Genomic DNA, 13804 nt, shown 5'->3' with positions numbered 1-13804 from the left:
CACCTTTGTGTCTAGAGGGCAAGGGCCTCACTCCTGCCTCTTTGCTCTTCCGGCAGTCAGGGCGAAGCCCCGGTCTCCCTCGTTGCCTTCATCAGGCAGGGGTGCAACCTCCTGCCTCTTCGTGGTTGCTGATAGCAGGTCAACAAGGGCTCGCAACCCCTGCCTCTGCTTCTTTCGCGTTCAGCAGGTTCGCAGGGGCACGCTGCCCCTGCCTCTACTTCTTTCACGCCAGGTTAGCGGCAGTGCCCCTGACCTTCTATTTTTGGTGTTAGCTTGCTAAGACTATCGCTTTTGCAGCTCGTACGACAGATCCTGCTCGCACTTCGCGACCCGAGCCATTAATCGCTTATACCCACAGACGCCAACAATCTCGCAACTCCTTGAGGTAGGGGAAGATTGCACGGAGGACTTGGATATTTGAATTGAGTTCAATTAACTAAAAAGGACAATTAAATACATATATATATATATGCATATATATATATCTATATGAGTATGCATTTAACTCAAGGACGCAGTTTTGCGATCCTTGTCCTTTACTTTTTGTCATGTCTTTACTTTTTGTCATGTCTTTACTTTGTCGTCGCGCCTTGGCTCTTGCTTTTTCAAATGTTTCGTTATTGCCTTGCCATTGCAGATGACGATCAGGTTTTCGCTCATTGCATGTGCTATTAAAGGCATCTTCGTGGAAGATGCAAGAGGCATTTGCCACTTTTCCTCTTGCGACAAGAGTTGAGTCGGGAGCTTAACGATACATCCTCGTCTAAGGAGAGGGATCCCTATCAGGGATCCTGACTTTTCGAGTGAGCAGTCCTGCAAAATAGACTTGAGAATTTAGGGGGTTGCGCAAAAGCATCAAAGACTGCCCAAATCGAAGTATTTGGAAGGATGTGATTGGCTAGTTCTGTTCGTCTATCCGACATATCTCGGGTAACCCCGAATTGGGGCTTGAGCGAACTTCTTAGCAGGGGTTCTGTTGAAAAACCCGTATCCCGTTTATCGAGGTCAGTATCGAGTCATGCGAGGCATGTAGATACCACGATAGCGGATGAGATTCTTGAAAATCGCATGCTAAATGTTGGCACAAGTTGTTTGTTTCAAAGGATAAAGAATGCTAAAAGTAAAGTTTGAGAAACATTACATCTTTGCGAAACACTTTTGTTGAGGCTCCTATTGTGGAACTATACCCCTTTCATCCTAGAGTACTTGTAGTCGTGCACTATATGTTAGTACTGCGATGATCGGATAAGACGGTCGTGCAACCTTGAACAATGTTAAATGCACAATGTTGTAAACACATAAAAATGTGATCGTCTTCACAGGTAAGATGCTCATTTGGTTAAAAGTCCAAAGCATATAGAATGAGTCCTCAGTTAACTTACCCCTGACGCACTCATTCGCTTCTTGTAGTTTGTCAAGGGAGAGGACAGAGCGGTACACACTCCAATGGACAGGTTGTTAACAACCACCCCACGGGCAAAGATCCAGCCTCCCCATTCATTGGAGTTAGGGGAAGGGACTACCAGGCATTATCCTAGGTGGTAGATTGCATGGACTTCTGCAGAAGTTGGATGCATCCGTTGCCAAGTACCTGCTTTTGGGGAATCCTCTCTCGGCTAAAGTCGTCCCCTTAGGAGTGGACTCAACTAGCTATTTGGGTTATTAAAAATACATATAATAACAGACACCCGAACTAGTCTCAGTTGTTTCTACGATTTGTCTGCGCGTACCCGCAGGCCAATAATATCGAAACATAAAGTCTATTCACACTGGTTGATGGGTCATGAGACTTGCTTGTTGCGTGGTAGTTCACAGCTTACGATGAAATGAATCGTCATGCTGTGTTTGACAGTTCCACTGCTTACCTGCTTTGAACTGCTTACCTGTTTAACTGCATATCTGCTTTAAACTGCTTAGCATGCTGAATTAAATGTTCTTAATTCAGTTTCCCGTAGTCTCTCTTGTGCACATACTAGTTTTTCGCGAAACTAACCCATTCTATGGGTACATGTGATGATTAGGCATACCACGGGTGATGGCGCGATTGCAAGATGGCTTCAAGAGTTCCTTTTCCTGCTCTTAGCTCACGTCCTGGATGTTTTTGGGTTTTGTAACGGATTTTTCTTGGGATATCCGAATTTTGTACTATTTGGGAATTTCTTTTAATGAAAGTTGTTTTTCAAGTGTTTTACAAGTAACATGGATTGTGAGTTTTGGTTCAGTTTTGGTTCTTTTAGCTAACGGGCCCAAAGTTGTCAACTTACCTTTCCGAATTTGACAAAAGAATAGTCTTCCGCTGATTTTATAAACAAACTCTGTAAGGAAAGAGATTTTTTCTACTCTCTTGCCTGTTTTCTGAAAGGTTCGCAAGTTTGAAATTTTGAGGCGTTACATTTGTTGTACGATGGAAGATGACATTATGTCATACGTTCGGGATGCTGCTATTGATGGTGTCTTCCTGCCAATGGTTATATGCTTAACTTGTGGACATCAGTTATTGTTTCTTCCTAATTTGTAAATGTCGCATTTAGTATTTTGTAGAACTTTATTCATTTAAAGCTGACGAGTTATACATGCTGATGTTTTATGTAGTTATGCACTTCCATCATATAAGGCTCGAGCTGTTGCTGAGGAGACATTGGCCATATGGTGCTCTCTTGCCTCTAGATTGGGTGTTTGGGCTGTAAAAGCTGAGTTGGAAGATTTATCATTTGCTGTTCTTCAGGTATATCTGTTGAGTTGTTCATTTTTTTATCCAAATTTAATATGTTTATTGTGTTCCAAATATTATGTCATTCATGTTGATAGGTGTATGCTCTTTTTGCTTCACTTTTCAAGATGTTTTTCTCATCTTGCATTATTGTACTGAAATGGTTTCCAAGTAACTAAGATCTGCAGCTGGTTTGATTGCTGTCTGGGTCATTGTTGAAGACCTTGATCTAAGTCTGGTTAGGGAGGGTTTTATGCCACATTTGCCGATGAGATCCCTTTTTTTTCTTCTACATGCTTGTGTTTCATGCATATCTTATATCACATTATGAATGAAATATGTCTTCATCCATGTTAGTACTCTTAATTTTGGAATTATTAAAAAATTGTCATATTTTCCTTTGTTTTAGATTTTGTGAAGAGAATTTGTATTTTTTGGTCTCTCTTATGACGATTTTGTGGTATTTACCAACATGCAATTATCAGCCCAGAGTTTGCTGTTTTTCGTTTCTGGCTTGATGCACAGATTAATGGCCCAAAATATAATGTTTTGATTTGATATGCAGCCATATACTTTTCGGCAAATGCGAGCTGAGCTGGCTGCCATGTGGAGTGCAAGTGATCGACGAAGAAATTATAGATCTTCTGCAACTGGTGTCCTTGTGCACTTCAATGACAAGAGTATTCTTCAAAATCGTATGGAAGGATCTCTTGGAACTGATAAAGATGAAATAACTACGAAGGTAACAAAGCTTGGACTTTCTTTTATCTGTTGTTGAATGACAGTTGTTTGATATAGTCACCTTTTCTGTGAAGTACACTGTTTATTACTTTCATTGTTTAATGGCAGGTAAAAGTCATTCATTCATCTGACCATAAAAATTACTTGTTTTGTCATTTCTGCACATATCTGAAAAATCTGGTGCGGACACTGCTTTAGGCTAGCCAGAGAGAATGGTTATAGGCACTTTTTTCCTGTTAATATTTAGTCTTTATTTCACCTGAGGAACTGTCACCTCATTTTGTAGTTGACTTCTGCTGCATAACAAAAAACTTTCTACTATCTAGATGCTAGAGGCTAGCTTCATTGCTTGTCTACGTGTGTAGCCTAATCTGATCTTCTAGAATCCCAGGTTCGAGTAAACAATAGATCTGAGGATTTAATTATTTTGTTGTCCATTGGGAGCCTGGGAGGAGTTTTTAGCTGTGTCAAAGAACTGCCATATGTAGTTTTAGATAAGCTACAACCTACCAATTGGTTGGTTAGAACCTTGGATATGTTGATGGCAAGCTGATTTCATGTGGTTTTTATCTGCTTATCTTTATTATTTTGCTGTTATTCATATTTTGAAGAAAAACTGGGAAAACAGATTTGTCTCTAGCATAAGCCATCCTGTGAAAACTGAGATTAATATTTATGAGCACTGAGTAGTTTCACCTGGATAAGGTTTATGAACAGTGAGAAGTTTCACTTGGTCGCTGAATCTCAGAGTTATTACTGATGTTGAAATTCATTGCAATAAAACATTGGCTACTACTGTAAGCTGTGAATGTCTAGACTACACCCGTATTGGTGAATACGGATTTAGCCTTTGGTTGAGGAAAAATTCAATGATTCACATATTTCTTTTGGAAAAAAGGCCACTTGTATTCAATCATCTAAAACTACATTTACGTCCTCTGTGATTTGGAGGAGGTTGGTTTCTGCTAATTAATGCTGTATTTGGGATGTTCAAGTGTGAAGGTACATTTTTTATTGAATGTTGAAAAGCTGCACTGACTGGTTTATTTGAACCAGTTCAGCCATGATTGAGACCAGCTATGAGTCACATTTTTTTCTTTCGACATGTTATGAAATATTTATATGTAGTAATGGCATTCTGCTTTTCATGTGTGTCCCTTTTCAGAGAACTGGCTTCTAAAATATTGGTTTATACTGCTCCCAGAGTCAGTGGTTTCTTTGGGAAAAATTCGATGTTGTGTATGGTATGCAACTCTGCCTGATGCCAGTTTATTTTGCAATGAACATTTGGAAGTTCAAAGTAACAAGCAATAGTTTATTTTCTGCTGTGGATCAAAGACTGCTTGAGAAACACACCCTACTGGTACTGGATGTATTTAAAAAAAAACATTTTATAGAATACTTAAGATAAAGAATAAATATCTATAAATCTACGGCTTGAGAATTACTTAATTCCATGACATTACTTAAGTTGTTGATGATTCTCCATGGAGCTGCTATATGATTTGCTTAAAGTTGAGTTAAATTAGAAGTCAATGAGAGGGATCTATAGAAACATTAAAATGTAAATCAATCATAACCATAGTCACAGATATCGGTGATATTTTCAAAATATCATGATATTATTGCTGTATTTTCAGCAAACGATATTATAGGTAAAATATCGCGATATTTTCAAAATATTGCCAATTTGATAATATCGCAATATTATCACGAGAATATTGCGATATTATCATGATAATATCATGATATCATCAATTATTGTTACTGTTTTTATTTATTTTCTACATATTAAATGTGTTTTATTATCTAAACATCATATTTTCTTGCTTATATATATGTTTAAGCCCTGAGAATTTCCCGAGATTTTTTTTGAAATTTATCAACAAACCTATAATATCGCAAGAAATAGCCTGGCCGAGATATAGCTGATACCTATATTTGTGACTATGATCACAACTGATTGAATTGGTATCTGAGGATAACTTTAAGCTTCTCAGTTCTGCTAAAAGTTTACTCCCTTGTATCTTGCTTTTGATCAATGAATTCAATAGCCTAATTTTGCTGCTTTACAAGCGTCCTTCACCTCTGAAACTCTGACCTGTTTGATATCAACCCTTGTAATCTTCCTTCTCTTTGTTCTGAATCTCTAACTAGAAATTGAATCCGCTAAGACACATTTTCTTCTAATATTCATGAAGTGTATGTTTATTGCTGACATGCATGTTACTAATTATCGTATTCCAAGTTTAAAATATTTTGTCGTCATTGAGGTTATTCTTTTTCTGCAGGATCTATTGCAAGCTGTATTGCCATTTGATTTGTTGCTTGATCGAAGGAAACGGAGTCAGTTTGTTAGTAATGTCAATAAATTTCCCGGGGTTTCTGAAAGGCCAAAGGTGGTTTGTGATGCTGGGATTGCTCTTGCATCTCTTTCAATTTGCGAAGAGGCTCTTGAAAAAGAGTTGTTTATATCAATTCCGTATGTTGTTGTCCATCCCGTTTGGTATATTGTGAAGCTATTGAGACTGGGTTTCTTATTTTAATTGGCAATGTATGGGAATTTATTCTTTTGCTGTTTCTCTTTTATGATGGTAGTTTTGTGTTTTACAGATATATTCCAGGCATGGAAGTGACTCTATCCAGTCGCTTGAAAAGCTTGTACAGTATCTATTGCAAGGTTTGACTTATGCACTTTAAATAACTGATTCAGTTGCAGAGAGGACTAACTATTTTTAACATTGCTTGTAAGGGTGTCAACGGGTTGGGTTAGGTTCGGACCCAGGTGGAACCAGACCCAAACCTGATTTGAGATGATGGTACTAGGTCCAATCAGACCCACCATAGGAGAAATCATACCCGGACCCTATAAGGATCACATGAACAAGACTCGGACCATAACCAGTAAAATAATATATTTTTTTATCTTTTTTACATTGAAAATTTGCGGATCTTAGTCGGAACTCGGGTCGATCGAACCTTCTTATTTATCACCAAACCCTGACCCTATAGGGTTTGGTACGAGTTGGGTCCGGGTCGAACCCAACCCATTGACACCCCTAATTGCTTGCTGTCTTTTGCCTATGGTATTTATGTTAATAAGTTCAACTTATGTATTTATGTAACTTTTTTGGCACTGCATGTATTGTAGAATATTCCCACAGAAATTTTGTTAGATTATGACTAAGTCACATATAAATCTATAGGAGATGAAAACTAATCACGAGGTTCTAAAAGGTACCAAAATGTAAAATCTTTCTCACAGCTTGTTTAGTAGTTATGCCCAAGATTGGTGAAAACACCATCAAGATGAATCTTAACATAGGCACATATGTCAGTCTTGGCTTTATCTCAGAAAGTTGCTGTAACGTCCCAAAATTTCAACTTGTGATTTCGAAAACATTATCGAAAAAAAAAACCTTTCAAAGATTTAAAGTTTGCACTTTTAAAAATGACAGCGGAAGACATTTAGAAAGAAGCACAAGTCAACAATCCTGAGTACGTTAGCTGAAAGACCACCATTCACATGAACAACTACTAAAAAGGAATTGAGGAAATAATACAATAAATTATTAATAAAATATGCAGTTTATTACAAAATAAGCAATTTCCCAAAGTTCCATAATCTAAAGAAAAACTCTAAAACTCAGAGCCAAGACACCAGCAGAAAGAAGAGAAATCTTGAGCCATATTGCACCACACCATCGGCCGCCTGTGAAGTCCTACTCCTCACCTGCCCATGAAATGGGTCAGTTTCATAACAAACCAGTAGGTGCACGAATAGATAAGTAGAATAAAATAAAGCAGGACATTCATGAGATAAGCAGTTATTATATTAAAACAACTGTAAGTCTCAATCATCTACAACTATTCAAAAAAATATTCTTTAAGTTCTGATATTAACTGGCCTGTGGGTACGCACAGACGCGAAACGTAGAAACAACTGAGACCGATTCGGGGGTTTATTATGTCAGGTGTTTTCATTAACCCGGATGGCTGACTGAGTCCACTACTAAGGGGGCGGTCAGTGACCAAGAGAGAAAATCCCACCAGACATTCGTGGCCCATGTATGCATCCAACTTTTGCAGAAGTACCTGGGAGTTACCACCTAGAATAATTTATAGTAGTCTCAATTCTCCTAACTCCGATGACTGGGGAAGCCGAGTCTTTTGCCCGTGGGGTGATTATTAACAACCTGTCCATCGGAGTTTTTGTATCATCCATCCTCTCCCTTGATGAACCGTGAAGGTTGAATGAGTACGACAGGGGTTTCTTAACTGCCGCCCCATTCTACATGCTCTGGTCTATTAGACCCACTCGAGCATCTTGCCTGTGAAGGCGAGTTGTCACCATTTATGTGATCTCAGCATTGTGCTAAATGCACGCATTGAGGTTGCTACAACCTCATCATCCAAACATCGTAACACACATGGGACGTACTTGTCCAAAAGTACGATCGTACCTTCCTAGAGGTAAGACTACGATGAGAGGGTAACAAATAATGTTTTATGATTCTTTTGGTTCATACATGACATGTATTGCTCTTTGAGCAATTGGCCTGTGGAGGCTGACATTATCTCATTGATATCTATAAGGTGTTGATTGCCCACTTTAGGGTACTTCATTACCTCTTGTAAAACTTATACCGTACCTGTCTTAAGGTCCGGTTACAATAGCAATTTTGTGGGTTTCTCGATGGATGACCCATCACAGTATTTCATAAAAATCAGTAATATACTTGGCATACTCAATTAATAAGAAACAGGACGTCTCAGACAAGTCCTGGGATTGCTGTGGATTCAATCATATCTTCCGAGTAACCGACTCAGAATACACTTAGTTGCATCTAGCAACGCATAACTAGCTCGCAAGCTTTATAAGCAGACATTCATTCTCGAGGAGTCAGCCTTGCACGAGGAAACACCTCCTCTCAAGCTTTTAGTGTTTGTACCCCATTTCACACCCTTTCCAAACAGATAAAATGTGGTACGTACACCTGCACACCCTACAAGGTTTGCCTGAGGGTGGCTACAAGTTTCATCATGAAATAACAACACGACATATATAGAAAAGTCACAACAGTGAGCAAGTACATAGACACAGTCATAGGCATTTCTGTGAAAATGAGTCCACCCGTATTGCATACATTAAGCATGAAATTCTAGAAGAATAAGAATGAGGAAAACACTGACCAGACAATCATAAGTTAAATACTTCTTCAGATAAGCAGGTATGTAAAACAACTATTCTATCTCAGAAGTCTTATATTTTATTTCATTCATCCAAAATCCTCGTGCGACTTTCCCCTACCTCGGGATGTCGTGCAACTGCGTGCGTCTACGGGTGTAGATGATACGAGGCTTGGGCCGCGGAGCCAGAGTGGAGTTCGATGCGAAGTCTGCAAAAGTGTGGGTATTCAGCGCTACATTATTTATCATGCAGAGAAATAGAAAGTCAGGCAAGGCATCTCCCTCGGCCTGTCGATCGAAAAAGAGAGAGGCAGTAGGGGTGTGCCCCTGTTTGACGAAATCAGAAAAGCGACAGGGACGGACCCCTGCCTGTCGACAACAGGGGGGCGACAGGGGATGAGCCCGTGTCGAAAACAGCGAGGCGGCAGGGGGCCAGCCCCTGCCGTCAGCCACGAGACGGCAGGGGGCTAGCCCCTGTCGACAGCATCGAAGCGGCAGGGGTTGAGCCCCTGCCGACGACATCGAAGCGGCAGGGGCTGAGCCCCTGCCGACAGTCACGAGACGACAAGGGGCCAGCCCCTACCGACAGCAACGAAGCGACAGGGGCTGAGCCCCTGCCGACAACCACGAGATAGCAGGGGGCCAGCCCCCCTGCCGACAACAACAAGGCAGCAGGGGCCAACCCCTGCCGACAGCCGAGAGGCGGCAGGGGGCCAACCCCTGCCGAGAGAGAGAGAGAGAGAGAGAGAGAGAGAGAGAGAGAGAGAGAGAGAGAGAGAGAGATCAGGACGGGGGTGACAGGGGGACGACCGACCTCCTGTCGGTCGCTTGATCGCCCGCAGGGGAGAGGTGGGGTGTCGCAGGGGCCATTGGTCCCCTGCCGGCACTCCGACGAACCCCTAGAGAAAAAGGGGACGACAGGGGCCCCGTAGGCCACCTGTCGGGCCTTCGATGGACACAGGGGAGGTGGGAGGCGCCGCAGGGGTAGTGCGTCACCCGACGGCCTCCCGGTGAACCCTCAAGAAGAGGTTGAAGAGGGAGGGTACGGCAGGGGCCATCGGCCCCTTGTCGTGCCTTCCAGCGAGGTGACAGGGAGAGGGGAGAAGAGGGTGGAGACGGCGTACCTGGGAATAGGATCGCCGACGTCGTCGATCGGCGTGGGTCGCAGCGACGGCGGCGCTAGTGTTGTGCGCAGGGAAGTAGGTCGGCGCGATGGGCGGTGTGCCTCCCCTTGCCCTCCTGCAGTGCTCTTAAAAGCCTCAGGGGGGGGCGATGAATGGGGAAACCCCGATGGGTTTCCCTTATCCTCCCGAAATCGCAGGCGGGGTGCGGCGCACAGGGGAAAGGGTTTTCTCAAAACCCTTTCTCCTGTGTCGGGTTTTTTTTAAAACCCTATCGATGACGGGCCCGGGTCGGGTTCGGACCTGACCCGGCCCGGGTCCGATACAATTATTTTTTTTTGAACTGTGGGTTTTACAGTTGCAATGTCAGGATATTATAGGTTAACGGGAAAATCTTTTCATTTAAAGAAATGAAAAATATATAAATAAATAAAGAGAAGAAAAATTTCTATTTTTTTCAAAAATATAAAGAAAAGGTATAAAAGCTGCTTAAAAATAAAATCATATTTTAAATATAGGAGTTTTCAGATTATAGTGGTGATATTGGGAGATTATTGTGATACAAAGAAAATATATTTTGTTTTTCAAATTATAGAAAGAGTTTCATGAATATAATGATGTTATTAGGAGACAATTCAGATACTTTAATCTTTTAATATTTTGAAAATATATCATGATAGCTTCTTCTCTAATAGATTTTCCATTATATTGCAGTAACATCGCAATATTTACAAAATATCACCTGTATCTATGACAATGATATCAAACCATGCATGAACAGAAGGGCCTAACCCTTCTAGAGTTTGAAATTTGAAAAGGGTGGGTTACAAAAGCCACTTTTTCAAGCATATTGATTGTAAAGCAAATTTGGAACCTCATGATTGATTTCTTTGAAGCAAGCTAGATCTTATTAATGTGGGTTTGAGATTGAACACATCTCCTCTATTCATCCTTGTGTATACTCTTTCAAATGAAATTATGAAGAGCTGGTGAAAGACCATGCGGACAACTCGTTGATCTGGGGCATACGTGAAGGGAAGAGTCCTACTGTTTCTCCCATCTTTTGAAATTTGAGGAGTGGAGAGACTGTCATCTTGGGAAACTGAAACTGGAAAAGGGTTTAGTGATGAAGAGGGAGGCATTTAAGGATAAAACTTTGAGATCAGGTGAGAGAAATCAATATCAGTACACTATTTCCCTTCTCCAGTGGCCTATTTTGGTGATGTCCCCAGGTAGGTTTTGAGCTATGTCACATGGGTGCGGGTACGACACGGGTGCGGCGCAATTTTAAAAATTTTGGACACGGGGACTCGGCTATATATATATATATATATATATATATATATATATATATATATATATACATATATGTATATATATAATAATATATCCTGTGCGCATATATGTGGATATTGTCCTCTAAAGTTTGGCACCCGCATGAGTGTTTTTATAAACTTTGCAAATTGTACTTTTGCCCTTGCAGAAAAGGGGGTCCGGGGGCTCCCCCTGGCGGGGGGCCGTAGGGGAGCAGCACCCCCCAGAAATTTTTTTTTCTAGGGCTTATATTTGAGACTCATGCTATATATATATATATATATTTTAAAAAATATATATAAAAAGATCATTTTTTTTTGTTTTTTACCCTAAAAATGAACATTTTTGGACTCAGTCAACGTTGACCGAGTCCAAAACAAGGACGGACTCGGCCTCGACTAGTTGACCGAGTTCGACTCGGCGTTGACTGAGTCCGAGCCGTGTCCGAAGCCGCACCCATGTCGACTCGAGTGCGGCGCCTCCCTAGCCGAGTCCGTGTGAGAGAGGTTTTGAGCCTGAGGCCGCTTAGGATACAGGCATACAACTCATTCCTTTTCCTTCTAAATATCACTGGGATTTCAGACACAACAAGTCATTGGCAAGTAATAAACGTACAAGCATTACATGGAAAAATGGGATAAAAGTTAATGTTGAATTCTTGATATCAACCATCAGGCTATCATCCTTGAGCGTCCATGGGAAAGTCCCTGTCTCACAGTTTCATCTGTGATGAAATGTAACGCCCCAAAAATCCAGGACTTGTAACTTTTTAGAATAGTTTAGAAAGCTTTAAAATCATACAATAATCAGAGTTTAAATAATACTTCAGCGGAAAATGATATTTTTAAAACCACAAGTCAATGGACCTTGAGCACATTACAACGTAAACTTTCCTTTTGTCAAATCCCGCACAACCATTGAAATCAAATGGTTTAGAAACGGAGTTTCAATAATTGAGAATTCGTTTGTTGAAACCAAGAAGAAGCTTACTAAAACAGTTTTATTAACTCACGGTTTAATAAAAGAGAAATTTTGAAACACACTTTATACCAAATTTACCAACATGTCCTCAGGAGCGAAACTTCAGGGAAAAAGCTCTATCTTGACCTCATCACGCCATCATACCATCGCAGACTGTATTACCTATCCAAAACTTGCCCATAAAATGGGTCAGTTTCACTAAAAACTGGTAGGTGCACAGACAGGACAATATTGAACATAATTAAGCAGAATAATTTAATATGTCAAGTAGACAGGCAATTATATAGCAATTTAATTTCAACAGATTCACAGAGCAACTAGCATGAGCACAATGCTAAAATTATTACAAGCATTTTACTGGCACAAGTAGGCTAACTATTACAAGCAAAGCACTGCACAAGAAAGTTAACTAGCAAAATACAATGTTTCATCAACCACACACACAATTCCATAAGTATTGAACCTGTTGTACCCTATAACTTTCATACGTGCATAACTGAACACATTGTGTGATCGGATTTAAATTATGTTTCGATATTAACTGGCCAAGCGGGTACGCACAAGGCACGACTCTAGAAACAGCCTAGACTGATCCGGGGGTTTATTATGCTATGTATTTTATGATAACCCAGATAGCTGACTGAGTCCGCACCTAAGGGGACGGTCGGTGACCAAGAGAGAAATCCCCAAAGCAGCATAAACAATGGATGCATCCCAAACATGGAGAGCTACCACCTAGGATAATTATGGTAGTCCCATTCCCCTAACTCTGATGACTGGGGAAGCCGAGTCTTTTGCTCGTAACTGCCATTAATGACTTGTCCATCGAAGTTTTTGTACCTTCCCGTCCTCTCTCCTGACAGGAGTCAGCGGTTCGAATGAGTACATCAGGGGTAGTTAACTGAAGACCCATTCTACATACTTTGGTCTTTCGACCCAACTCGAGTATCTTGCCGGTGAAGGCAGAAATCATCACTTATGTAGGTGATCTCAGCATTTTGTTATTTGCACTCATCAAGGTTGCCACAACCTACTCATCCAATCATCGCAACGTAAGAAGACATACTTGTCAAAAGTACGACTACGATAAAAGGGATATGGTTTCACCAAAGAAACCCCAACAGATATTATCTGCATAAGAAGTAACACAACACAATTTGGCAAGATAAGTCTTGAATTCATTTCAACAACATTTTTCATATTTCATGATGTAAGGTCATCTCGGATCTCTCGTCCGATCAACAAAGTACTTAACATGTTCTGCATGTCTAAAAGTACGCTATACTGAACCAGGGAGGTGTGTGAGCTTCTCAAAAGGAACACCCAACACACAACTTCATAACGATCAAACGAATATAGGAGTGTTCATTTGGCACGATTCATCCTTAAAAGCCACAATTCACACAAGGCACATCACTATCAATCTTGCATCCAAAATTTATATTAATATCGACATGATTCGCACGACACGCGACACTAAGTTTAGTAAATGAAGAAAGGGTCCTTCAACAGAACCTCACTCGATCACAGGCTCCTGCCCCCAATCGGGGTTATTTAAATTGAGCCGCAACTTGAATCAAGGTTATAAAACATTTCTCCCAAGTGTGTGGACTTGGGAGGGCCCAAATGTGACTTCGCAATCCTGCGAGACTTAAAACTTAACTTTGCAAAAGCTGTGCAATTTGAAGAGCACTGGGTTGGCAGAAGGAAACTCGCTTTTAAAGAACTGCAATGCACAATCACAACT

General features: G+C 40.8%; 1 protein-coding gene across 1 annotated transcript in view; it reads left to right on the top strand.

Moving 5' to 3' along the window:
• LOC149845215 (uncharacterized) overlaps positions 1-13804 on the top strand; it is a 186085-nt gene that overhangs the window by 103984 nt on the left and 68297 nt on the right. Inside the window, exons 7-10 of the mRNA XM_089995614.1 lie at positions 2593-2725; positions 3276-3452; positions 5743-5933; positions 6065-6131. Coding sequence (XP_089851740.1) covers positions 2593-2725; positions 3276-3452; positions 5743-5933; positions 6065-6131 — 568 coding nt within the window. The remainder of the gene's footprint in view (positions 1-2592; positions 2726-3275; positions 3453-5742; positions 5934-6064; positions 6132-13804) is intronic.

The sequence above is a fragment of the Nuphar pumila genome, chromosome 2 (genome assembly GCF_984573655.1).
Source record: "Nuphar pumila chromosome 2, dmNupPumi1.hap1.1, whole genome shotgun sequence".
NCBI lineage: Eukaryota > Viridiplantae > Streptophyta > Magnoliopsida > Nymphaeales > Nymphaeaceae > Nuphar > Nuphar pumila.
The sequence above is the reverse complement of the archived record's forward strand: the minus strand, read 5'-3'. Positions and strand labels throughout refer to the sequence as shown.